This window comes from Phocoena phocoena, chromosome 5, assembly GCF_963924675.1.
Source record: "Phocoena phocoena chromosome 5, mPhoPho1.1, whole genome shotgun sequence".
Lineage (NCBI taxonomy): Eukaryota > Metazoa > Chordata > Mammalia > Artiodactyla > Phocoenidae > Phocoena > Phocoena phocoena.
In genome coordinates, this window is record NC_089223.1 from 46774106 (window position 1) to 46800407 (window position 26302).

Consider the following 26302-nt stretch of genomic DNA (forward strand, 5'->3'; position numbering starts at 1 on the left):
TCAAGACATGTGAAGATACTTCTTTCAAAAGTCTGTGCCCCTTAGTGGACTGCTCAAATTATTCCTGAAGCCAGGAGGCAGATGATATACATAATGCCCCAACTCTTGCTGTCTTGCCTTTAAGAAAGCCTACTTCTTTAAATAGAAATCATTGTGAAGAAAGAACTTCAATGCTCAATTTAGAAACATCCAAGCCCTTCTCCAACTTCTGCTTTTTCTCCAATTAGCCCCTCCGCTCTTACGGAATCCGAATTATTGGCTTTAAATGATAAGATTGCTGTTATCATGCAGTTATAGCAAAGCCCTTTTAGTAAGAGAAGGACTCCTTTCACCACTTCCTTCTGCCTCATCTTGTACAAAGACTACTACTCTCAAAATCTAAAAAAGGGAACCATGACGAGGGATTAGGTGAACATAATATCTATTTTTATTACGAAAACATTAAATTTTGACACATTGCTTCATTGCTTTTTAAAAATCTATTATCTGACTTAAACCTATTCAGCAAAAATGCCAATAAGTTATATAAACCATAGTTTGGATCTTTTTAAAACTAGGAACATAATATGTTTTATAATAATCAAACAATAATACTAATTCTGAGCTGTATGAGCTGTTAACTTGTAATCTGTTTTAATGTTTAGCTTAAAAATAAAACCAAAACCAAACACATGCTGATACACTGTTGCAGAAGTTTCTCAGAAACACCCTCCTCTTCACTATGTGCTAATATCCTTCTTCTTCACTGAGGTACAGAATGCAGCCATATCAAGTGTCAAGGCACTCATTCTCCACTGCCCTATCCCACTCACCTTAGGAGTCACACTGGATAGAGGGCTGATGATATATTATCCCCCAGAATAATGCTATCTTGCCTTTAAGTAAATCCATTCCTTTAAAAGGAAATCATTAGCTAAGAACTCCAATACTGAATTTAGAAAGTGATTCCAACACACATTAAATCAACCGTGTTAGTATTTAAAGTCACAAATTCTGAAAAGTAAAAATAGCAGACAAATACAGAACTTAGATAAACAACCAATGAACTAAAGGCAAAGAGCATTGCCACCACATGCCTGAAAATATTATATTTTTGGTGTCTGAAGCTCTTTGCAAATTATATTTTGGGATAGTCCAGTTCAATAAAAGATGTGTGTTCTACATGAAGTCAGAATAACAGGATTATCAACATGGGTGGTGGCTTCATTTTAAAAATACATCAATAGTTGTATTAGTGAATGTCTGCCACTTGGTTTCTAAATCTTTACTTCCTGTGGAGGCAAACCAAAGCACTGTCTTAAGACTCCGTCTTCAAAGTTACAATGTAACCCCTATCATTCCTAGAGATTGTAAAGCTAGATATGACCCTGTCCCTTGCTGTCATCTTCATCTTCATCATCCTCATCATCTTGGTCTCCGGATTCAAGTTCATCCTCTTCTTCAACCTAAAGGGAAAATATATACATTTAACATTGAGGATTTGCTCACTTCACATTCAACACATAATGATATCTACTCTGTTGATACATTCTTTATTCCAGAAATTAAAGTAGATTACAGGCCATCTGATTTCCTTGATTTAATGTTCAAGGATCCCTGTCATTTTTAACATGACACGAGATACATAGGTTAACTTGCTGCCAGATGGCTACACCTCTCTACACACAAACCTGAATCAACACGGCAAAAGAGGACGACACATTTGGATAGTGAGAGTCTTGTTACCACAGGAGCAATCAAATCAATTCACTTTCTAGGCTCAGAGCCCCAAAGAGAACAGTTAACAAACGCTGGAAATTGCATCTAATCTGTGTCTTAAGTCAATTCACTGAATACCATAAGAGTGGTGCAGATGATACCACGTTCACGTACCTACAGATCTCTGCCTGTAGTATCGATATATAGGCACAACATTCCCATGTCACAGTACAATATTTAAAAATACATCATAAAGAAACACAATATAAATCATTTTTGGAAACACTGCAATCTTACTGGATGACCAAGTTCCTTGAGTTTATTCTTCAATGAAAATATTTTCTGATCCTGATCAGCCAACAGCACCAAGAGATCATCTTGTTCTTTTTTAGAATCTGTAATGTCCACCTCAAGCTTGTTTTTCTCATTTTGTAAAATGGCAATGGTACTGTTAGATGAATCCAGCTGCTCTTTAATAGCAGTTCTTTCCTCAGACAGAGCTTTAATTTCATTCTAGGAAAAGAAAGGTGAAAATCACTAATCTAAAATTAGTATTCACTCTCCTAGGGTTTTAACAAATATGTTCTTTCTTTGATAAATTGCTGCAATTGTCTAGTCTGAAGAATTTGGGGTTAGGGGTTGGGGGAACAGGAGGTTTAAAACACACACACACACACACACACACACACACACACACACACTCACTCATCTAGTAACATGAGAATTTATGTTAGGCTATACATCAAAGATGGTTACTGTAAAAAATAGAGTTTAACAACCAAAAATAGTTTTAATTACCTATTCCTCAAAAAATCCTACCATTTCAGATATCAGAGGGATAAATAAAGACATAAAACATTTTATAACAGAAGCCTAGTTAGCATCAGAATTAGAATTGAAGTTTAAAAATAAAATTCTATCCAACTTCACACATACAATTAAATGGAAAAGAAAAATAGCTTCAAGTAAAATCAATGGTTTAAAAATAAAATAATTTGGGCTTCCCTGGTGGTGCAGTGGTTGAGAGTCCGCCTGCCGATGCAGGGGACACGGGTTCGTGCCCCGGTCCAGGAAGATCCCACATACCGCGGAGCGGCTGGGCCCGTGAGCCATGGCCGCTGAGCCTGTGCGTCTGGAGCCTGTGCTCCGCACGGGAGGGGCCACAATAGTGAGAGGCCCGCGTACCGCAAAAAAAAAAAAGAATTTGACCACAATCCAAAAGGCAAAATCACACATTATCTTCCTTTTTCCATGTTTTAATTCCTACCTTTTTTTTTTTATTACTGTTACCTCATTCCTTTCTTCATGTTATCTATTTTGATTTCTCTGTCACACAAAAGGCTGGCAGGATTTAATATGCCTGTGTTCCTCAGCCTATGGAAAACCTACAGGTGGCCTGTGTATTAGCCAAATCTATACTCCTCGTTTCTTACTGTGATTAAAGATTGATAAGCAAACTTAACTATTTTTTTACTCTTACTAAAATCTATGTTTTTACTTGCAAAGTACATTCATATACATTCTTATTTTATATATTTAATACCACTGTTTGAAATGGCATTTAAAAATCTTCATTTGTGGGACTTCCCTGGTGGCACAGTGGTTAAGACTCTGCCTGCCAATGCAGGGGACACGGGTTTGATTCCTGGTCTGGGAAGATCCCACATGCTGTGGAGCACCTAAGCCAGTGTGCCACAACTACTGAGCCTGAGCTCTATAGCCTGCGAGCCACAACTACTGAGCCTATGTGCTGCAACTACTGAAGCCCACGTGCCTAGAGCCCATGCTCTGCAACAAGAGAAGCCACTGCAATGAGAAGCCTGTGCACCGCAACGAAGAGTAGCCCCCGCTCGCTGCAACTAGAGAAAGCCCGCGCACAGCAATGAAGACCCAACACAGCCCAAACAAACAAAACAAAAAAAACCCCCTTCACTTGTGCCACCTTTAGTCATCCAAATAGGAATGGACGTATTGTGAGATAAAATTACACTCCATTAACTTTCTGCATAAATCTAAGGATTTGAGAAATTAAGTGAAATAAAATCAAATTTCCTGGAGTTCATTTCATATAATATGCAATGAGTAAAAGTTTCACCAAAACCAACCTTTAATTCTTTAGTTTCTTGTAATAATGCTGACAGTCTTCCTTCTACATCAGTAGTTTTTGTAGCTATTACAGTTTCACTCTCTCCTGGTATAGGAACTGATTTTGCCTGAAAGTAGAAATTGGAAAAACAAATGTTTCTTTACAGTTACAATCTAAACGAAATTCCAAAGATGATTTAATTTTCTAGCTATTTTGAAATTTTCTCTCCAATAACAGAAAGTCTAATTCTTTATGTATTTACCCACAATAAAGTGCTTTCCCTACATAGATAAGTTGCCCCTTCAGTGGAGCGGGAGGCTGAGTCAGGAGTGGCATGGCATCAGCTCTCATCAGAGTATGAGGAAGGCTGGGTTAAGCAAATACCTTAAACTGTGGAAGGGGCTTTGGAACTGGTAGAGGCTAAAAGAATTTTGAGGTTCATGTTAGACAAAGTCTAAATTGGCTTGAAGAGACTGTTGATGGAGATATGGACATTCAAGGTAATTCCAGTAAGGGCTCATAAAGCTTTCTATAGAGAAAGCTTCTATGGTTTTAGTGAAAACATGTATCATCATGAACAGAATGTTGGTAGAAGTATGGATGTTAAAGGTTTTGGTGAGCTCTCAGAGATGAGGAACATGTTATTGGAAAGTGGAGGAAAGGTGATCCTTGTTATATATAATGTGGCAAAGAACTTAGCTGAATTGAGTTCTAGTGTTGTGAAAAGCAGAACTTGTGAGTGACGAACTATTTAGCTGAGGAAACCTCTAACCAAAGCATTAAAGGTGTGGCCTGGTTTCTCCTTGCTGCTTATAGTAAAATGTGAGAGGACAGAGATAAACTGAAGGAGGAACTGTTAAGAAAAGGGAATCAGAACTTGAAGATTCAGAAGATTCTCAACCTATCCCTATTGCAATAAATGACAAAGCATGTTCTACTGAAACATCAGGGGTGTGGCTGGACAACCAATTGTGAAGCGGTTACTCGTGTAACACATGGACACAATCAACCATCTCTGTAGAAGCTGGAATAGAAATGTAGTTCCCCAGGAGGGATCCAGGAGGACTTTGCTTGATGGCTTGGAACCCTGTGAATTGCATGGGTCACCAACAAGGTTTTTGACAATTTTATACCAGCAGAAAACCTGCCAGGTTAGAATGAAGGAGACAAAGATGGGGTGAAATATAAAACACCAACAAAATGAACCGTGAATAACTGATTAAACTGACCTGGTGAGTCTGACTATAATATGGCTGTCCTCATGGCCAAGAAGCCTGCGTGACTGGAACTCTGGCTAACGGATAACCTGAATGGAAGGTGCTATCTGACAAATTTGCTTCTTTTCCACAGTGGCTGATAAATAACCTTCCAACCTTGTGTTTACTACCTTTGAGAACAAAAAAATAATTAACTTACAAATGCTTCTGTTTTCTCTAACAGCTCCTGCTTTTCTGTCTGTAGTTTGGTGATCTCAGAAGACTGTGAGTTTAACTGAGACTTTAATGTTGCCAGTTCCTAAGAGACAAAAATAGTTAAGCTGTAACATTAAATAGCATTAATTTCATCAAGGAAATGTCTATTTACAGGAAGAAATAAAAAATTATTTCCTTTCTTGGCCCTTCTCTCTCAAATCACAACTTCCAAGTTTTAAAATTTAAGTGGAAGAACTATTCTTGAACTTGGTGGGTTCAAGATGGAGAATTAAACGTGTAGATTAAACATGTTCACCTCTGCTTCCTTGTGAGATCCAATGTAAAAAATTATAAAGGGAGGGAGGCAGGGAACGAGAAAGGAAGGTGGGAAGGAGGTAGGGAGAGAGGGACGGTGGAAGGGTGGGCAGGAGGGAGAAACCCACAAGGACAGAGAGTAAAAGAAAAGAGCAATAAATTGGGGAATTTCAGAAAGCAAACGACTGACTTTCTGACTCGGCACACATGAGACAGCTGAAACGTAGGCTGACCTTTTAGAAAGCCATGCTGCTACCTGACGTACAATGCGTAACTACCAAAGGGCCTGGGATGTTTTGGAAAGTGTGAGTAAAAATGGAGTCAAAAACAGCAGGGTTGGTTGTAAGCTGGCTTAGGAATAGACCACCAAATCCCTGTCCTACTCTCATGCATCAGGTAACTTTTCCTTTTCTCCTGGTGGAAGACTAAAGGTATATTATTTGAAAAGGGCAAAATAGGATGGTTTTAGACTTGGGGGCCACCAAACATAGACGAAAGCATTAGACTTCCCTAGCGGTCCAGTGGTTAAGACTCCATGCTCCCAATACAGGGGGCACAGGTTCGAGCCCTGGTTGGGGAACTAAGATCCTGCATGCTACACAGTGCGGCCAAAAAAATAAAAAAGTACTCTAGTGAAAGTGGCAGAATTAATTGAAAGTTTATGTATTACAGATGTTGAAATTTCCAAACTTCTTGCTCTCTCCCCCACCCCCAGAAAAAGTACAGGAAAATAAAACAATTGTAACAGTGGTTCTCCACTAGGGGCTATCTTCCCCCATGATATCTGGCAGTGTCTGGAGATATTGTGGTAAGTAGTGGGGTGCTGTCATGTAGAAAGCATTTTTATTCTCTTAAAACTTTCTATCATGTACATACACCCCTTTTCTTGGATTGCTTTTTTTCAGTTATCAAAATGAGTCATGTAAACATGGAATTTATGAACCTTTCTGGTTTTCTTTTTATACCATATTTTACTACATATTATAAAAAACAAAACTATCATTTAAAATATATCTTTGGGGCACTTCCCTGCTGGTGCAGTGGGTAAGACTCTGCGATCCCAATACAGGGGGCCCGGGTTTGATCCCTGGTCAGGGAACTAGCTCCCACATGCATGCCGCAACTAAGGAGCCCGCGTGCCACAACTAAGGAGCCTGAATGCCACAACTAAGACCTGGCACAACCAAATAAATAAATAATATTTAAAATATATCTTTGGGAAACACAAAAAGTAAAAATTTTTACTTGGGATTTACAAACTAAGGGTATATATTAATAACTTAATTCCCATTAATTTAAATATAGTTCTAGAATTAATAAAATCAAAATAGATATTGCTCTTCCTCACAAGAACAAAACATTATGGACACGTATTAGAGAGTTGTAAATCGTTAATGACAAATTATTATTTTTTTTTTAAAAAACATAATTTAAGTAGATTGTAGAATCTACTCTGGGGTACAAAGACACTATCAAAGTAAGACATTTTGTTTCTCTCTTTCCGATCATTCCCATCATATCAGACATGTCAGTGGGTAAGAACCAGCTGGCTACTGGAGGGAGAAGGAAGTTAGTCCTAGCTTGGCCAGGCTGTTCACTTCTTTCTTTAGTAACACTTTTTTTTTCTTTTAAAGAAACATATATTCCTTCTTCAAGAAAGGAAGGAAGGAAGGGAGGATGGAAGGAGGAAAAGGCTTATTTGCTTTTCTAAACAATATAAATTACTACAGCAGAAAAAGTATATATTTTGCTTTTTAGCTAGAGTCATCTAATTGAGATATATACAAGTTTACTTCCTGTTTTTCCCTTTTCCAATTTTAAAAACCAACATTTTCCTGGATAGAATGACTTAAATGCCCAATACATTTAACCAACCAGTTACCATGAAAATTAGGCATAAGACTTTATATCTTCATATTTGTGGCTTATAAATATATTTAAGGTTTCCTTAACTGTTAGTTTACTGATAATCTATAAATAATCTGGGTAAGATGCAGAGATCTGTTAAAAAGAACATCACTGAAAAATAAAAACACAATATAAGGCAAAATACCATTACTGTATAATTAAAACAGCTTCTGGGTTTTCAAATGGCTGTCTTCACTATCAAAGTTTGCTTACGCCTGACAAAGCAGTTCTAGATTAATGGAACTGCAGTGCTGTTATGCTATTATAATTAAAACAAGGCAAAACAGAGCTTGGATCAAGCTGAAAAATGACCTGTTTTAATTCTTCAATTTGTTCAGAATCTCTTGCTGAAGCTGTCGCTGAAGACTGTTCATTTGTGCCAGGTGATGGTTGGGACGATTTCTACAAAGAGCATAGAAATAAACTATGAAATAAATTCAGTTTAAAGAGACAGAAAAAAAACCCAAAACTGTACATATATAAGCTATGTCTGGTATACGTTTACCAAAAAATTTCACATTGACATGTAAAATTTTATACTCAAAATAACATTTCAACATAGCACCTACTGTCTACAAATTTTCCATAGCTAATAAATTTATACTCATGCCAAGTAATTTATTAAATCTAGGCACTTAACTGAGGTCATATGAAGAAAGAGCATAAAAGCAGGTATTTATTGAGTGATTTCCATGTATTAAAAGAACCGTATACAGGGCTTCTCTGGCGGCACAATGGTTAAGAATCTGCCTGCCAACGCAGGGGACATGGGTTCGAGCCCTGGTCCGGGAAGATCCCACATGCCGCGGAGCACATCAGACTGTGCGCCACAGCTACTGATCCTGCATTCTAAAGTCCACAAACCACAACTACTGAGCCCGTGCGCCTAGAGCCCGTGCTCCGTGACAAGAGAAGCCACCGCAATGAGAAGCCCGTGCAATGCAACGAAGACTAGCCCCTGCTCACTGCAACCAGAGAAAGCCCGCACACAGCAACCAAGACCCAATGCAGCCGAAAGTAAAAAAAATAAAAAATTTTAAAGAAATGAATAAAATCTATCTTTAAAAAGAAAATCACTAAAAGAGCTTTTAACAGTGTATCTCATTTAATTCTCACAGCAATGAGACAGATATCACCACTACCATTTTATAGCTCAGGAAACAAGTTTAAATTTATTTTTATTTTTTTATTTTTTGGCTGTGTTGGGTCTTTGTTTCTGTGCAAGGGCTTTCTGTAGTTGCGGTGAGCGGGGGCCACTCTTCATCGCGGTGCGCGGGCCTCTCACTGTCGCGGCCTCTCTTGTTGCGGAGCACAGGCTCCAGACGCGCAGGCTCAGTAGTTGTGGCTCACGGGCCCAGTTGCTCCGTGGCATGTGGGATCTTCCCAGACCAGGGCTCGAACCCGTGTCCCCTGCATTGGCAGGCGGATTCTCAACCACTGCGCCACCAGGGAAGCCCCAGGAAACAAGTTTAAAGAGGTTAACTAAGTTGCTTAAATTCAGTTAGCTAGGAAGCACTGAAGCTTTAGACAGTCTGACACCAGAGCTCATATTCTAAAACCTTAATATGATACTGTAGCTTAAGGGATCGAGCAAAATAAACAAGCTGGATAATGAGAATTATTCTTGACTTCTCGTTTAAAAAATGTCAACATTCACTTACCAAATTTTCAATGAAAGCGTCCTTTTCAGCCAGTTGGCTTTTTAAAAGTTCCTGATTACTTTTTAATTCTTCTACCTCTTCTCGCAACCTACCAATTTCTTCTGGCTGAATACCATTCATCTGAGCCCCATCACTGTAAGAACCTTGATGCTGATTGTCTTTTCCTATTAGACAGGCATAAAATTTGAAAAGCCAGCACGAAACTTTTCATTTTTTGAATTGATGATTCAAGTATAAAATAAATACATACTTTCCTTAATAATTACTTTGGCAGGATTTTTGCAAGCACATTTCATCTTTGCAAAATAGTGTTTTTTTGTTTTGTTTTTTTCCAGCCACGCCGTAGGTGCGGCATGTAGGATTTTAGTCCCCTGACCAGGGATCCCAATGCCCCCTACATTGGGAGCATGGAGTCTTAACCACTGGACTGCCAGGGAAGTTCTGAAAAACAGTGTATTGATAAAAATAATGATATTTTCTGGGAAGAAAAAGAGCATAGTCTTAAGACTAAACTGCATGGTTTAGTGATCTAAGATTAAGAATTACAGTAGTTTACCTCTTGCACTGTTGGTGGGTATGTAAATTGATACAGCCACTGTGGAGAACAGTATGGAGGTTCCTTAAAAAACTAAAACTAGAACTACCATACGACCCAGCAATCCCACTACTGGGCATATACCCTGAGAAAACCATAATTCAAAAGGAGTCATGTACCAAAATGTTCATTGCAGCTCTGTTTACAATAGCCAGGACATGGAAGCAACCTAAGTATCCATCAACAGATGAATGGATAAAGAAGATGTAACACATATATACAATGGAATATTAGCCATAAAAAGAAACGAAATTGAGTTATTTGTAGTGAGGTGGATGGACCTAGAGTCTGTCATACAGAGTGAAGTAAGTCAGAAAGAGAAAAACAAATACCATATGATATGGAATCAAAAAAAAAAGAAAAAATAAAAAAACAGGTCATGAAGAACCTAGGGGCAAGGTGGGAATAAAGACACAGACCTAACTAGAGAATGGACTTGAGGATACGGGGAAGGGGGAAGGGTAAGCTGGGACAAAGTGAGAGAGTGGCATGGACATATATACACTACCAAACGTAAAATAGATAGCTAGTGGGAAGCAGCCGCATAGCACAGGGAGATCAGCTCGGTGCTTTGTGACCCCCTAGAGGGGTGGGATAGGGAGGGTGGGAGGGAGACGCAAGAGGGAAGAGATATGGGGACATATGTATATGTATAACTGATTCACTTTGTTATAAGGCAGAAACTAACACACCATTGTAAAGCAATTATACTCCAATAAAGATTTAAAAAAAAAAAGAATTACAGTAGTTGAAATTCCAATTCTGTCAATTAATATAAGAGAAAATAAAATCCTTTTAAAAATCTTCATAGCACACTTCCCTGGTGGTCCAGGGGCTAATACCCTGCACTCCCAATGCAGGGGGCCCAGGTTCGACCCCTGGTCAGGGAACTAGATCCCAAATGTCACAACTAAGAGTTCGCATGCTGCAGCTAAAGATCTCACACGCAGCAACTAAGACCCAGTGTGGCCAAATAAATAAATAAATATTTCTAAAAAAAACTTCACAGAGGACTAGCTTTCTATATGGACTAAAAGAACTGACAACTTATTGTCATTAAATAGAGGAAGTAAAAGATATTTTCTTCTGAAAATTTTGGTCACCTTCATATAAATAAAATTAATTATATTTCTAAGTAGCTAGCATTCCAACCATAAGCAGTGTAGAATGAGACTATTTACAAGCATTTGAGCTCCTAGCATGTGCCAGGCACTGAACTAGAATTTTATATATATTATTTCATTTAATTCTCAGATGACACAGGTGCTACTATCAGCTCCGTTTTGCAGATAAGGAAATGAAAAGGTTAGACCAGTCAACTGGCTAGACATTAGAATCACCTGGGGAGCTTGTAATTAATAATCACTGATGCCTGGACCCAACTCCCAACTAATTAAATTAGAAACCTCAGTGGGGTTTCAGTATTGGTGTTAAAAAAATAAAAATATCAGGGGATCTTAATGTATAGGTAGCTAAGGTTGAGAATCAAATGGATCAGATAATCAAACACTGAGCAGAGAGCTTGGACTTCAAACTCTGACTTACATGTTTGTCACAGTGATTAATTTAAGGTTACAGAAAGACTAGTCCACAAGAATAACCTGTCTGACTTTGTCCAGCTCTTGGGGACACTACAACAGGAATGGCTAGCTACACTTACCTAGTTGTACTTTAAGAAGATTATACTGATCCTTGTGTTGCTGAATCTGAGATACTTGCTGTGTGACCGCTGTCTGGAGCTGTTCGTTTTGACATTTTAACGTAGAAATCTGCTGCTTCAATTCCTCAAGTTGCAGATCCTGTGAACCAAAACATAACTGAAGTGTTTTACATTCAGACTAGTTAGCAGTAAGAGGATGAACAAATTAAAAATTAGAGATTATTTTGGGTGAGGATGTTAAACTACTCAATATCTCCAAAAGCGTTCTATAATTAAGCAGTAACACATTAATATATGCACCAAGGCCAATTAACATGCAGCAGGACTGTAAGCTTTCAAGGCCCCATTATATGGCGCCGTCTGCGATCTCACTGTAATTTTGGTTTGGGGGTGGGGGGAGGTCAATTTTAAAAACTTCATTCTATGGTCCATCAAACTATTTAAGATATTTATACCAAATTATTTAAGAAGCTTAGTATATGTATAGATATGTATGTACCTCTGTTACTTTTAACATTAAAAGACAATCATATAACAGAACACTTAGAATTCTGGAAAAAACAGGTTTCATCTCTTATCACCCTAGTGTAGTAACTAGTTAGAATTTGATCTGTCTTCATTTTCTTCTAATTCTTTCCAACCCAGGTTTTTTAAACTTGTCATAATCCGTCCACATACATTTTGTAACCTTTAATTTGCTTACTACTCAATCAAAATTTCCCAATATTAATCAGTAGATGCAATGTAATTTATACTCAAAAGCAACACTGAGGTTGCTCTCCATTTTTCTAAATGATAATATCATTACAATAAATATTTTAGTCCATATAAGTGTTCTCCTGAATTTTGGAGAATTTCCTTAGGATGCATTATCAAATGTAATTCAAAGTTTATATAAACATTTTACAGCTCTCGATGCTTGTTGCCTAATTGTCAAATGGCATTCTAAGTGATGAGAATATTTAAAATTAACATTTCTAAAGAAAAGTGATTATAGTAATTGTGTCAAATCACTCTTTTCTTCTTCCAAATCAACCATATTTATCAGCTCCAAGTGCAAGCAAGCTATAATATCACATTCCAAGTATTTATTTCCCATTGCTCTAAAAATTACATTTTACCATCTGGAAATGACTCCAAATTTGTACTAAGACAGATGAAAAATCCTAATAACCATGGGTAGTGTAACGATTCAAATTTGGATCATTCAAAGATGATTCTAATTTACTAATCTGCTTATGAACTGAAAAGCTCAGACTGAACGCTAAATACACCACTAGTATATTTTTATTCTTTCTGAGAATTTCATTCTCAACAATACAGATTGCGGGGAAAAGAATACATCGGCAGCTCTCATTTAGAGGGCTCTACACAAAAGCTCTTAGGAGCCACACCTGCCTCAAGCTGTCACAATCAGCAGGGGGTGGAGGGCAGTGCAGGGAAGGGGCAGCAGCCTGCCCCGCATGAGACGCCCCCGTATATTGTTTCCATGACTCTGGAATTTTAACACCATAACACTGCAGCACTTTCTAGGATTCCATTCCAATAAAGGTATATGTACCAGAGTGAGGAATTAAATGAGAGAAGAAAACCAAGAAACATCCTGAAGGAATGTAATGGAAGGCGTAAGGTGCTCAACACTACCCAAGTGTGGGGTTCATCGGTATCCTGCAAAGAAAATGTCAGCTGACCATTTTGAAAATGTAGTTTCAACTTAACTCATCATGACGCACTCTAGTAAATCAGCTCCCTCTTGTTCTATCTAATTTAATATCATCTATTCGGGTGCGCAAGACAGAGATCTAAGGATCGTATCTGACCCTTTCTACTCCCTCGTCCCCAGGTCCAATCACTACCAAGTCCTGTCAGTTTTATCTTCTTTGGTTTCCACATTTCTCAGGACCGTCCCCTCTATACCACACAGCGTGAGCTTTGGAGTCCCAGTAACACACGTGTATTTGAATTCTGTTCCACCAAGCACTGAGTGACCTTGGACAAGTTTAAATTCTCTAAGTCTCAGACTCCTCATTTATTCCGAACTGCAGATGTCAGCTACTTTGAAGGGATATTGTGAAAAGTAAATGAGATGGTGTTTAACTGTATTCGGTGAGCACCTAGAACACAGTACACAAAACAGCAGCCGCTATCATCGTCGTCAACCGTCAGTTTCCCAACTGCCACCCACCACCACCACCTCCTCCTTGGGCTCCCTCTCTGTAGCCTTGCCTCTCAAATTCTCCTTCATACAGCCAACGAGTGTTCTGTGTCCATGCCAGTAACACCTCCCGTCCCTCTCTCTGCTTGCCTAGCTTACTCATTGTCATCCTTTTAGGACTCAGCTTCTCTGTCTTCTCCGAGCACCTGCTCCTACCTAGCTAAGTTAGGTGCCTCTCAATGCTGCCACATACCTTCGATTATCTTTACCACTAGACTTGCTTAGCATATACTAAGCTCTCAGTGTGTTGAATACTCAGATGCTTTTGAATTATTTAGGAAAACGATGAGTTTTACTTTGTGTATCCTGTTGCATTTGGAAATGCTGAGAGAAATTCCTCCCTGAAGTAGAGAAGTATCTATACTTTTAGTATAACCGAGGTTGGATACAATTTATCAGTACGTACTTGCTCTCGAATCATATTTTTGTAGTGAGTCACAATACTGTCATGCTGCTCTAGTGTTTTCTTCACCTCTTCTTCTTGTTTATCTTCTTCACTGGACTTATAAATAGCCTTAGTTATCACACCTGTAAAAGAAGACTTATTTAAAATACTGTTTTATTATTAAGACTTAGTCAGTAAAAACGTATGGCCTAACTGCATGAGAGATAAGAAATCACCTTTCCAATCTTACTGAATGCCAAAAGTCCTTAAGTGGGCCACAGATCAAGAGCTAGGAAAAAAAATACTTTTAGGCTTATCATATAATCTGCATGTATCCAGGATATACATATGCAATACAATCCTAGGTACTACTTTCTAATGAATATCAAGATAAACTTTGTTGTCTTACCTTCAAGTTCTTTTACCAGCTTTGTAAACTCATGATCAAATATCATGTATTCTGGACTGGGGAAGTTTGGCTGGGGTTTCTGAGATGCTCTGGAATACAGCTCATGTTTGCTAATAAATCCTAGTTTCTCTATGAAATTCTCTTTGCCGATCCTCTTCTCTATCAGTTGTTTTAGTTTCTCTCTACAGAGATAAGCATATTGAGATGCTTAAAAAAAAAGGCATAACGAAACATAAAAGCTTGGTCTACATTATACTTTGGCAGAAAAAATTTATCATTATCTCTTGATGACATTAGCAAGTCATTTTCCCCTGGCATTTTCCCCTTACTTACTTCATATAGCTCTCAAGTGAGTTATCATTGAAGTAAATCGAAATGCCCAACAGAAGAGCACATAAGCCTTGGACCAACTGTTCTTCCTCTCCAAGATTTTCTGCAATTTGTCCTGTAAGCTGAAAACTTTGTTAAGAAAACTAATGGTTCATAATATGCAGAGTACTTTGTTTTACAATTTGAATTTGACATGTATTTCATGTAAGAGTTTCTACAAAAAATTCTATACGCAGTCCGAGTAAACATAACACAATGGTACACGTACACCCACACACCCACCCACCCACCCACACCCACACCCACACCCACACAGCTTAAGTAAGCATCATTGTCACCATAACAGTTTAAAAAGTTGTTACATAGATAAAGAGGATTCAAATATTTGGGGCATGGAGCTAACTCTAGTTGAGAAGAAATAGAAAAGATAAAAAAGGTAAATACTTACATGCATCTTACTAAAACATAAAGGATACAAAGGGAACATTGGCTGAATTGTGAAGAAAATGTGTTACTGCAATGGGGCAGTTGCTAAGCCAGGTACAAAGCAACATTAGTAACCCAACTCTTGTCTGTATTTTGCTTCCCTGCAATAAACAAGGTGGCAGAAATCTTGTTTTATTTTTTTCAAACTTAAAGTTGCCCTAAGATCCCTCCCCATCTGCATAAAAAGATATTTAACATCTTATAAAAGATGTGTCAGGTATCTGGATTTTAAAAATCGAACAAGAGAATGCATTCTTGTATACTCTCTGGGTTGCACTTCCCAAAATAAACCGAGAGCAGAAATTAGACTTGATCCACGCTCATAAGCATACACCAGGTTATCTAAAATACTATTAACGGAAAATCTGATATGCTAAGGAAGAAATATATGATGTGGATGCTTAAAAAATTTTATCAGTCCTAAAACACTTTACAAAGACATAAATTTGCTGGCAAATTTATGATGTTTCAATAGGAATTTTAAGAACAATTTTCTCGTAAAAGGACAAATTCTACCTGCTTCAAAAAACATCAAGAAAAATACAAAGAAATAATCTGCTGAATTATTTAGTCAAATTTCATTAACGAATATATTTCTCTAACAAGAAAATAAATAAACCATGTTACAAACCCCCTGAGAAATGCCAAATAATGAGAAATCACAAACTTAATGAAGGAGAAAAAGATTTATTTAAATTAGCTAAGTGCCTCAAACCACTAACTATACTGCCGCCAAGTATGTTAAACAATACTGAAAACTAGCATGTCCATCAACATTACAGTTTCCTAAATTTTGATACAACACATTTGTATCTCTTATGAGATATTCTCTTAGCTCGTTAATATTGCCATTGCTCACATTATATTACATAACCCGTATTTTTGTTTAAGAAAAACAAAACTTGTGTGAAACAAAATAATGGAAATTAGCACAGTAATGCATCGCTCTGGGAGTAATTTCAGAAAATATCCAAAATGCAATTATTCAAAAATCTAGACAATGAATGGATTTAAAGTAACCATTACTGTGTTTTGAAAAATTTCTATCACTCAGCCAGACAGTTCTAATTTCACGAACCGTGATGTCAGTATCTTGAACTTTCCATAATCTTTTTTCAAGTATACTTAATATTTAATTAAACAAATTCAAATTAGACCTCTTCAAATGATTTACCAAGTAAGCGTTAATCAGTATGAATTTAATTTTTACATAAGGCATTATTTTTGCTTTTTCCTTACCTTTATGTCATTACTGTCCACAATAAATTTTCATGTTACCCAAGTACACTGAAGTTTAAAAATATAGTTATTCTCAACTGACTATGTGCCACAGAGAATTTACAACTAATTACTCAAGTTATAAATGTGAATGTTTTGTTGATTTCCCCTGGTTATACATAAAAAGTTTATTACCGGAATACCATTTGCAGGTACCAAATATACCAACATTGTATATACAAGGGCATTCTATCAAATCACTGGCTGATGTCTGAGTAAACAAAAATGGAATTAGATTCAATTTTGAAAAGTAGGTTATTTGGGGTCTAACTGAAGGTTAAGAGCACAGTCAAACATAACTAGTTAGAACCAGGCAGAAGATAGAATGGAACACCCTGTTGACTACAGCAACAAAAGAAGATAAAGTACTCAGGAATGAGCCTAATCAAAACTCTATAAAACCTAAATGAGGAAAGTTTAAAAACACTTCTAAGAGCACAAAAGCAGACACAAATCAACAGAAAGACACATGTTCTTAGAGAGAACGACTCAAGATCATGAAGATATTGACTCTACATTAATTTGTAAAATTAATGTGATCCAAATAAAAATATCAACAGGTTTTGTTTTTTTTCTTCTGGAACAAAACAACCTGCTTTTCAAGTTCAAATGGAAAAATAAACAAGCAAGAATAACTAGAGAAACTGTAAAAAAATGAAAGAGAGCAATGAGGTGATACTACCTCATGAACAGACAAATCAAGGAGCAGAACGGAAAGTCCAGAAATGATCCAGCTACAAATGGAAATTTAGTATGTGAAAAAGACAGAATATAACTATCAGTGGTTACAGACAGACTTCAAAGATGTTGGCAAAACTAGAGAGCAGTTCAAAAGAGCAGAGGATCCATATCTCACACAATTCAGAGAAAAAGAGAACAAAGATTTAAATGCAAAAATGAAACCAGAAAGTATGAGATGGAAATACTGGCAAATTCCTTAACATCTTGAAGTGGCGAAAGCCTACGTATGACTTAAAATGTAGAAGCGATAAAATAAAAGTCTGATACCCCAAAAAAAAAAAAATCCAAAGCAAAACACCAAGATCCTATCAGGAAAAATATATTTGTAACTTATCACAGACAAGGGTTAAGTTCCTTAATATGAGTTCCTATAAAGAAGAAATGATTAACAACCCGATAGAAAAATGGGCAGATGATAAAAGGGTTTAATGAAAACACCTTCAAATGATGCATAAATATATAGAAAACTATTCAGCCTTTTAGTAAGAAAAATATAAATTAAAACTCACTAAGATAACATTTTCCACCTATCAGCAGACTGGCAAAAGTACAAGTGTGACAACACACTGTTGGGAGGCTGTGGGGGAAGAGAGCACCTAGCACATTGTAATCTTACTTTACTTTGCAAGGAGAAGTGCAAGGTTCTATTAAGTGAAACAAAACAAAACAAAACACCAAGGTGCAGATCAGGGCACATACGGAAAAAACACTTCCAGATGTAGAAGAAAAGAGTAACAGGAGGCAGGGAACTAGGACAGGGTTGGGGCCAAGACTTTGTGTATCATTTTGATTTCTAAACCATGTATTTATCCATTTCAAATTTAAAGGACTAAAGTTTTAATTCTAAGAGTGGCAGTATGGTGTCGGTGAAAATGACATTTGGTTTGGAATTAGAAGAACCAAATCTTCCACTGCCTTACCTTGGACAAGTTCAATACACTACATGGGCCTCAACTCCTTCATTTAGTAAACAGAGGTGGCTGGATTAAATGATCTCAAAGAGGTTAAGAAGACAGGCTCTGAAGCCAAGATACCAGGATTCATATCCTGGTTCTAAAACTCAACAGCCATGAAACCTCAGGCAACTTACTTAACTTCTCTTCCTCATCCTTAAACAGGAGTAACAGTTAATACCTATCTCATGGATTATAAATGGGTTAATACATGTAAAGAACTTAGAAGCAGCGCATGGTACACAGTGAGTGCTCTACAAATGTTATAAACTATTACCATCATTTCTAACTCTGTGACTCTACATACAACTCTCTACCTACTAGCATATTAAAAGCAGAACTAATGCCCCCAATTTAAAATAGATGGCAGAAGTTTGAACTGGGAAAAGAAAAAAATGATACAATTGCTGGGATAATTTTTTTTTAAACATCAGTGAAATGCAGGCAAGTCCTTGCTTTGCTGCGTTAACAGAAATCCATGCATACTGTAAACGTGCAAAGTGAGTACTTTGTAATAATGGTCTTTTGTGCAGACTACGTTATTCTGATGTTCATCAAACCATGATTTATAACAGGGAAAAATGGGAGATAATTAAATGTGCAATTAAACTTAATTAAAAGATAATTAAATGTGCAATTAACTAACTTAGGGTATATCTACTTAGTGAAATATATACTGTGCAACCATATAAGGTGATGTTGACTTAGTGTTTACTAACACGGAAAATACTTGTAAGAAAAAATGCAGAATACAAAATAGAATCTAATGCATGATCACTGCTACGTAAATAAACAGTATAGGGAAAAAAAAAGCCTGAAATTTTACCAGTAGTTACCTTTGGGTAGTAGAATGAGGGACATTATTCTCTTTCTACTTTCTATTTTTCGAAATTTTCCAAAATGAAAAGAAAAATAAACTATTAGAGAGCGCAAAAATGTTACAGTATTTGTCCAGTATACTATCATAAAATGTTGATAATAATATAAATCCAACAAAATCCTGATCAAGCTGCTCTATCCCGCCAAATAAGTAAAATTAGAAATTGAGCAGTAAAAGCTATCAAAACATTCTATTTCAGCGCTCTCTCATTTTCTGATGGATTCCTTACAATATAAACAGCTAGACCAGCTAAAAGAATGCCACACTTGGGAATTCCCTGGTGGTCCAGTGGTTAGGACTCCACGCTTCCACTGCAGGGGGCGCAGGTTTGATCCCTGGTTGGGGAACTAAGATCTCACAAGCCATGCAGGGCGGCCAAAAAAAAAAAAAAAAAAAGCTAAAACTATTCATTTTGTTTATGTGTTACACAAACACATTTGTTTGCATGTTTGTTTACAGGTTTAAGTCAAGAAAAAATACCTATCTCTTCTCAGCCCCTTAGAGTTTGTGAACCGCTGACAAAACCAAAGATTTTATAGGATGGAAGAGAACCACAGACAAAATAAACGATCCTGAATCACCTTTAACATAAGCTACTATGTTGCCCCAATTATATTTTCTAAATAAAAATCCCTCATACTCTTACTCTGTGGATTTCAAGTTTAGTATTTGTGCATTGTTCATTTAAATAATATGTAAAGGTAACAGTTTAAACTTTCAGTGTTTAAGTATTAAAATGAGGTTCTAGAGTATTATGATCAGATTCACTCTTTTGTTTTTTCTTTATGCGGTACGTGGGCCTCTCACCGTTGCAGGCTCTCCCGCTGCGGAGCACAGGCTCCGGACGCACAGGCTCAGTGGCCATGGCTCACGGGCCCAGCCGCTCCACGGCATGTGGGATCCTCCCAGACCGGGGCACGAACCCGTGTCCCCTGCATCAGCAGGTGGACTCTCAACCACTGCGCCACCAGGGAAGCCCTCAGATTCATGTTTTAGTGGTGGCCTCTGAGGACAGAGAATTAATAGGAAAGGGACATGATGGAACTTTTTGGGTTTCTGAATACTATGCTCTATATCTTGTTTTGGGTGGTGGTTACCGAAGTATATTCAACCATCAAAAATCATCAGATTGAACACTTAAGGTCTCTGCATTTTACTGTATATAAATTATACCTCCAAAAATTTCCCTTTTAAATGAATGACATGTATACTTATACTTTACCTAATATAAAAAAATTCTGCCAGCTAAAGCTTCCAAATATGTCTGTGTGTGAGCTATTAACATGTGTTAAATCATGCTCATACAATTCCTAATAGGACCTGTTATTACTGTCCACACTGCATAATTGAACACAAATTATGAACACAAATTCCAAGTACGGGATTAAGGTACATGCCATTTTTGCCAAATACTCCAGAAAACAAATCAAAACTAAATACAAATCACACTCTCCCCCAACACACATCAAAAACTAATCCCCAATGGTAGTGTAGCATATGGGTTACATCCAGAATAATTCAAGAGATTTAAACTCTTTCAAATTACAAAATAATACTTACTATTGTATATTTTCAATAACCTAAGTAATATAAAAGTCATCACATTCTTTCACATACTGATTAAAGACAAAATTCTTAATCCTAAATTTTACTACCTTTGAAATGGTTTCATTGGAAATAAAGAAGCAAGCTTGGGTGAAAAATCACACCAAAAACCCAAAACCAAGGAATTCCAGAAAGTGCAAGCATCCCCAGAGGAAGCACCAGTATAGCTTCAGATTCCCATTCCTATAGTCCTTAATAACACCACTACAATACCCCACGGAGAAAAACTGGAGAGCCACGATAGAGATTAACTTGCTGACACATACAAGTGTGAGTAGAATATAACTTCAAACAAGCAGTTAAAAAAACCAATCAGCAAAACCCAAGACAAAGAAAAAGGCTTGCTGTAGGAGGAAAATGCCTAAGCCCAAACAAGTAATACATACCCGTCGGTCGATCTTATCACCCTGCAAATTATACATTAAAAATTATTCATAAATATTACTGCTTTAGAGAAATGTAAATCTAGAAAAGTCCCTCAAATACAGTCTCTAGAAACCCAAGCCAATAATCTGGGACAGGATAGTTCTAATCTTTTATTCTATAACAATGTATATACATTTTAGAGGAGAATGGATAATTTTATAGCACTGTCATTACTTAGACTGGTAGCACACCACTATCTTGAGGATTTCTCATTATGCATTAATTGTAATTGCAATGTTAGAGTGAAGTATGTGGTGATGACTGTTGGGCAGTTAATTTCTGTTTGGCTCAAGAAAAGCTGTTACACACTACTATATATAATATAGATAATTAATAAGGACCTACTGTATAGCACAGGGAACTCTACTCAGTACTCTGTAATGGCCTATATGGGAAAAGAATCTAATAAAGAGTGGATATATGTATAACTAATTCACTTTGCTGTACATGTGAAACTAACACAACATTATAAATCAACTATACTCCAATAAAAAATTAAGAAAAAACAAAGAAATGAATAGCTGTTTCCACTCACAGCAACAAGAGAATGACAAGTATTAAATAAGTAAGGATATGAATGCTTTGGGGTACTTTTAAAAAATCACTAAGAGACAAATGATAAAGTTAAAATAGGCTCTCAATCAAAGTAAACCTATTCTAAGCAACAAAGGAAGTGTTCAACTCCCATTTCAGTACAGTTAATTTTCAAGGTTTCATTTATAACTTCATATGGATAGCACTGACGTTCTCTAAAAGCTCACAATAAAACAATTCAACCAGTGTGGCAAAATTAAGAACTAAGAAGGACTCCGCATATCAGGGGGAAGGGATTAGGATAATACCAGTGGATGGATCAATTTTAGGCTTATGTACATTTTTACTCTCCTTGAGTGAATCTGAATGTCTATGACTTTACAGTTTTGCTAACGCATGAACCTGAATTGTTTAACAACAAGGCTGGCACATGTGGGTAAATCCTCTAATAATAGTAAGGGACATTCCTAAAAGCCCTAGCATCCACATTTCAATGAAGCTTAGCTGCTTTCCTTAGGAGTCTAAAGGAATGTAAACATTTTAAGTTGTTTACCTACATCTTACTAGGTAAATTATATGTCTTGGCATTTTGAGGATTTGAGAGCTCACAAACATCAAGGGGGTTTACTGTTTAACTATATAAGCATTGGAATGGTATTTTATTTTTGTTTTTTGAAAGGAAGATCAATTGCTCTGGGAAGAGAAAGAGCGAGGTGCACAGCTATGAACCACTCTATTCTATTCCCTCTCATAAATGACCCGAATTCAGCTATTAAGCAGAAACAGAAAATGACATGCAAGAACTGTGTGGATGATATAAAAAGAAAACAAGTCAAAAAAAACCACCTTTCTGTCCAGAACATGTGTTCCCATCATGATGCAGACCTTATTCACAATTTGGCAAAACCATTCTTATAAGAATATTTATTGCTTTCTCTCCACAAAACCATTTCTGGTGACAGTGAGCTAATGAGCAGTCCTTGCCTCTCTCCTTTTTCATCTACATCTACTAAGGACATCCTTAAACGCTTGTATCACTGACATCAAAGTGAAACTTTCTCCCCCCGCCCCCTTAGAGAAGTTTTGCTGGCTACTTTACCTGTGAAAGGATGTTGGTGCACTGTTGCAATAAAGAAACTGGAGGGTTGCCAATACTTGTAGCAAGTTGAACCCTGAGCAATTGTTCTTTCTGGGTAGCATTTTCTTGTAAAGCATGGGCAAGGGCCACAGCAGCACACCAGTTTGAAAGTGAATCAGTAGAAAATAAACCTCCGCATAACAACTGACCAGCTGAGACTGAGTTACCTGTTGCTACAAAGATGGCAGGCAGATAATAAGGTAAAAATTAATTATGTTGCTTTCCAAACACACAAAAATAGTATGAAATGCTACTTAAAAATTTGCTAATTAGTAGTATTAAGTAATACTTTCAAAAGTCTGTTTTTTCAAAAACAAATGCAAAGATGACAAAAAAGTACTTTGGAAGAAAAGTTGCAGAACAAAGAAATATTAGAATATTTTAGGCATCAAACTGATGATGGTAATACTCCAGAAATTATTACCTTAATTAAAAACTACTTTCTAAAACAAATTCAAGGAAATGCAATATTTTAAATATTCTATTACATTCTAATATTCTACATTTAAATATCTACTACACATTTATGATATATTTTACCATTAAAAGCTTAAAAGACAATTACTTACTTTAAAACTGAAATTAGAATTAAATTATTTACAGGACTTCCCTGGTGGCGCAGTGGATAGGACTCTGTGCTCCCAGCGCAGGGGGCCTGGGTTCGATCCCTGATCAGGGAACTAGATCCCACCTGCATGCTGCAACTAAGAAGCCCGCCTGCTGCAACTAAGACCTGGTGCAACCAAATAAATATTAAAAAAAAAAAAGAATTAAATTATTTACCATCAATAGTGGAAGGCAGAAGCGTTGACACAATTTCTCCTTGTCCTTTCTGATTTTTATATAAGAAACACTGGAAACAGTAGAGAACAGCACAGCGCAATACAAATGGCTGTCTTTCGTTAACCATGGACATAAGAAGTACTACAATGGCTGGTCTGTTGCATTTAAAAAGAAAAGAACAAAAAGAAACATTGTAAGCCAGGTACACAAATCAATAGCTAGTCATTTTTATTGACTGAAAAACCATAGCCAGAACACAAGCGAGTAACTATTTTCATCTCCATTTCACAGAAAAGATAACTGCAGCTGTGAGAAATGATCTGTTTGCTTGAGGCACATAGCTAGGAAGTGATACCTGAGCCCAAATACATAAGTTCCAAAGACCACAAACTCTTTAAATACCAACATATTTATCTTGTCAGATAATTTGTTTCAAAACACATGACTGAACTTCTTAAAAGAATAAGGTATGTATATGAGATATCCTTAAATCCCAAAGTAAGTTTTCACTTCCTCTGTGGGATCTCAGTATTTCCCCTTTCCTACCTTGGTGGGTTTGAAGGTGCATTTACAGAAGCAAAGTAGTCTTGGTTTACTTGACAGCCTCGAATAACTTCTGATACAGTATTAATGGTCTGTAATGAATGGGGATGGGGAGAGAATTTAGAGAAAGTCAGTCAAGGGAAAAACCCTGTTTCCAAAAGAAGAAAATGTTATATTCTTTTGCTTTTTGCTTTTAAATGGTAAAACTTAGACACCAAAAAAATCAGTGACAGCATTATAGACTTGTAACACTTTCTTGAGATAACATTTTAAAACATTAAGCGTAGGCCTCTAACTAAAAATAACACGTGACCACATGCATTTAAAATCTCAAAAAACTAAAATTAATATCTCCTAAGAGATAGAATCCATTTCTATGAAACAAGAAAAGGGTGCTTAAAAATAAAATCAGAGAACAAATTTAAAACGTTAACAAATTAAAAATTCAATTTAAGGATGAAGTTGAAAAAAAGCCTCCAAGAAAACAGAATAAAAAGACAAACTGGATCCAGAAAGTCCAACAATCTATTAATAGAGTTGCAGAAACAGAAAAGAGGAAAGAAATGGTCAAGGAATACGTAAAACATCCTCAGAACTGAAGTACTTATGTCTCTGGCTTAAAAGGGCCCCAAAATTACTGGGGGTGGGGGTGGGGTGTGTGGTACAGCACATCACCAGTAAATTTCAGAAAACCATAAACAAAGAAAGATTCTAGGGAGAGAAAGCAGGTTACACAAAAAGGACGAAGATTCAAAATGGCTTCGGATTTCAGCAACACTGGAACAGCAACACTGGAATAATGTTCTAAAAGTTGAATGTTAATGATTTCCAATTCTGAATTCCATACCTAACCAAACATTAGAGTCATACTGCAGGTGGAGGAGTGACATGAAAGAGCTAAAAACAAATTATCTTGCCATTTGCCCTCTCTCAGGAAGTAAAATAAGATAATGAACCAAGGGGTGGGAGAAAAAGACACAGAATCCAGATAACCAAGGAATCCCCAAGTTAAGAGAGAGGAAAAAGGATCGTTGGAGGATGGTGAATGAAAGTCCCAGAATAAGAGATGTGTGGCAGAAATAGAGAATAAGCAGCCCATATTTGAGTAGGAAGATGGAGGGCTTCCGGAAGAAGGTCTGGAATGCGGAACAATGTGTTAACACATTAACACATATAACAGTATTAATATGTATAGATACATAGAAAATCTGTAAAATGAAAAAAGAATACTATTATAACTCAGGAAAGAAAAAGGGTTATTAAAAAAAGATATAGAGCTCTATTTGGCTTAGCAGGAAACAGTATTGGAATAGTCATAAAACTATAAACCCTGATTATTGATTTAAATACAAATTACGGGGGTGACAAGGAGGAAGTAAAGCGGGAAGGTTATATAGGGGGGAAGTGGGGCTTAGGGTAGGGAGAAGGGAGTCCAAAGACAGTTTTTGCTATAAAACTTTTACTATTATCTGTGCTTTTTAATATGCATGTGTTAATTTGAGAAAAAAATTAAATAAACTAAACCTTTCTTTTCTTCAAACTAACTTCTTTTTCTTAATAGGCAAGAAACAGAAAATGCCATGTCAAGGAAAAAGAATTTATTATTCTACGAATAAGACTCAAATCTTACTTGACTAAGTCATACCCTTCTCAAAATTAAAAACATAAATCATACTGTTCACTCATGTTGAATACAATAAAATTAATGAGAAATCTTCTAAGCTTTAACATTATTTATATACTATTAAACTTGAGGAATGAATACACCTTTTGGAATTGATACTGTCATCATTATGCTAATATTTTATAGGGTCAATAAGGAATTTAACATACAAGAATGGTTAACAATTCCTATTTTTCATTCAGCTGATATCTAATTCTTCCTAGGCTTCCTGATTTCAGCTTCCACAGAGTAGCCTCTGCCTTTATTTGGTTTACCTCAGTCAGGATATCAGCAGGAACTCCAGTGGCCATTAGGATAGTGCAAAGCTGCTGCAGTAAGCCACACTGGAACATAGCTTTTTGGCAGCTACTGGTAGCACCGGGAGGGTTATTTGGAGAAACCAGTACACGAACAAGCTGCGAAAGATAGAGAACACAAAATCTGTCTTTTAAAGATCTGAAAAGTCTTGAGACAAATTTGATCTATATGAACAGAAAACCTATGTGAAGGATTCCCTCAACTGCTCAGCCAGATCTAGGAGCTCTTTGCTTCATGCTCTCATGGCCATAGTTCTGTTACAGTACATACCACATTATGC

The 26302-nt window shown here is 36.8% G+C and overlaps 1 protein-coding gene across 1 annotated transcript in view; it reads right to left on the reverse strand.

Moving 5' to 3' along the window:
• Nucleotides 1-408: 408 nt before the first annotated feature.
• The window catches only part of USO1 (USO1 vesicle transport factor), an 89454-nt gene continuing 63560 nt past the window's right edge, over nt 409-26302 (reverse strand). Inside the window, exons 10-24 of the mRNA XM_065877437.1 lie at nt 25980-26120; nt 24045-24133; nt 23499-23653; nt 22677-22888; nt 15151-15261; nt 14678-14796; nt 14345-14526; nt 13957-14078; nt 11336-11474; nt 9081-9244; nt 7732-7821; nt 5201-5299; nt 3804-3911; nt 1996-2211; nt 409-1445 (exon numbers count right to left, since the gene is read on the reverse strand). Coding sequence (XP_065733509.1) covers nt 1356-1445; nt 1996-2211; nt 3804-3911; nt 5201-5299; nt 7732-7821; nt 9081-9244; nt 11336-11474; nt 13957-14078; nt 14345-14526; nt 14678-14796; nt 15151-15261; nt 22677-22888; nt 23499-23653; nt 24045-24133; nt 25980-26120 — 2037 coding nt within the window. The 3' untranslated portion in view covers nt 409-1355. The remainder of the gene's footprint in view (nt 1446-1995; nt 2212-3803; nt 3912-5200; nt 5300-7731; nt 7822-9080; nt 9245-11335; nt 11475-13956; nt 14079-14344; nt 14527-14677; nt 14797-15150; nt 15262-22676; nt 22889-23498; nt 23654-24044; nt 24134-25979; nt 26121-26302) is intronic.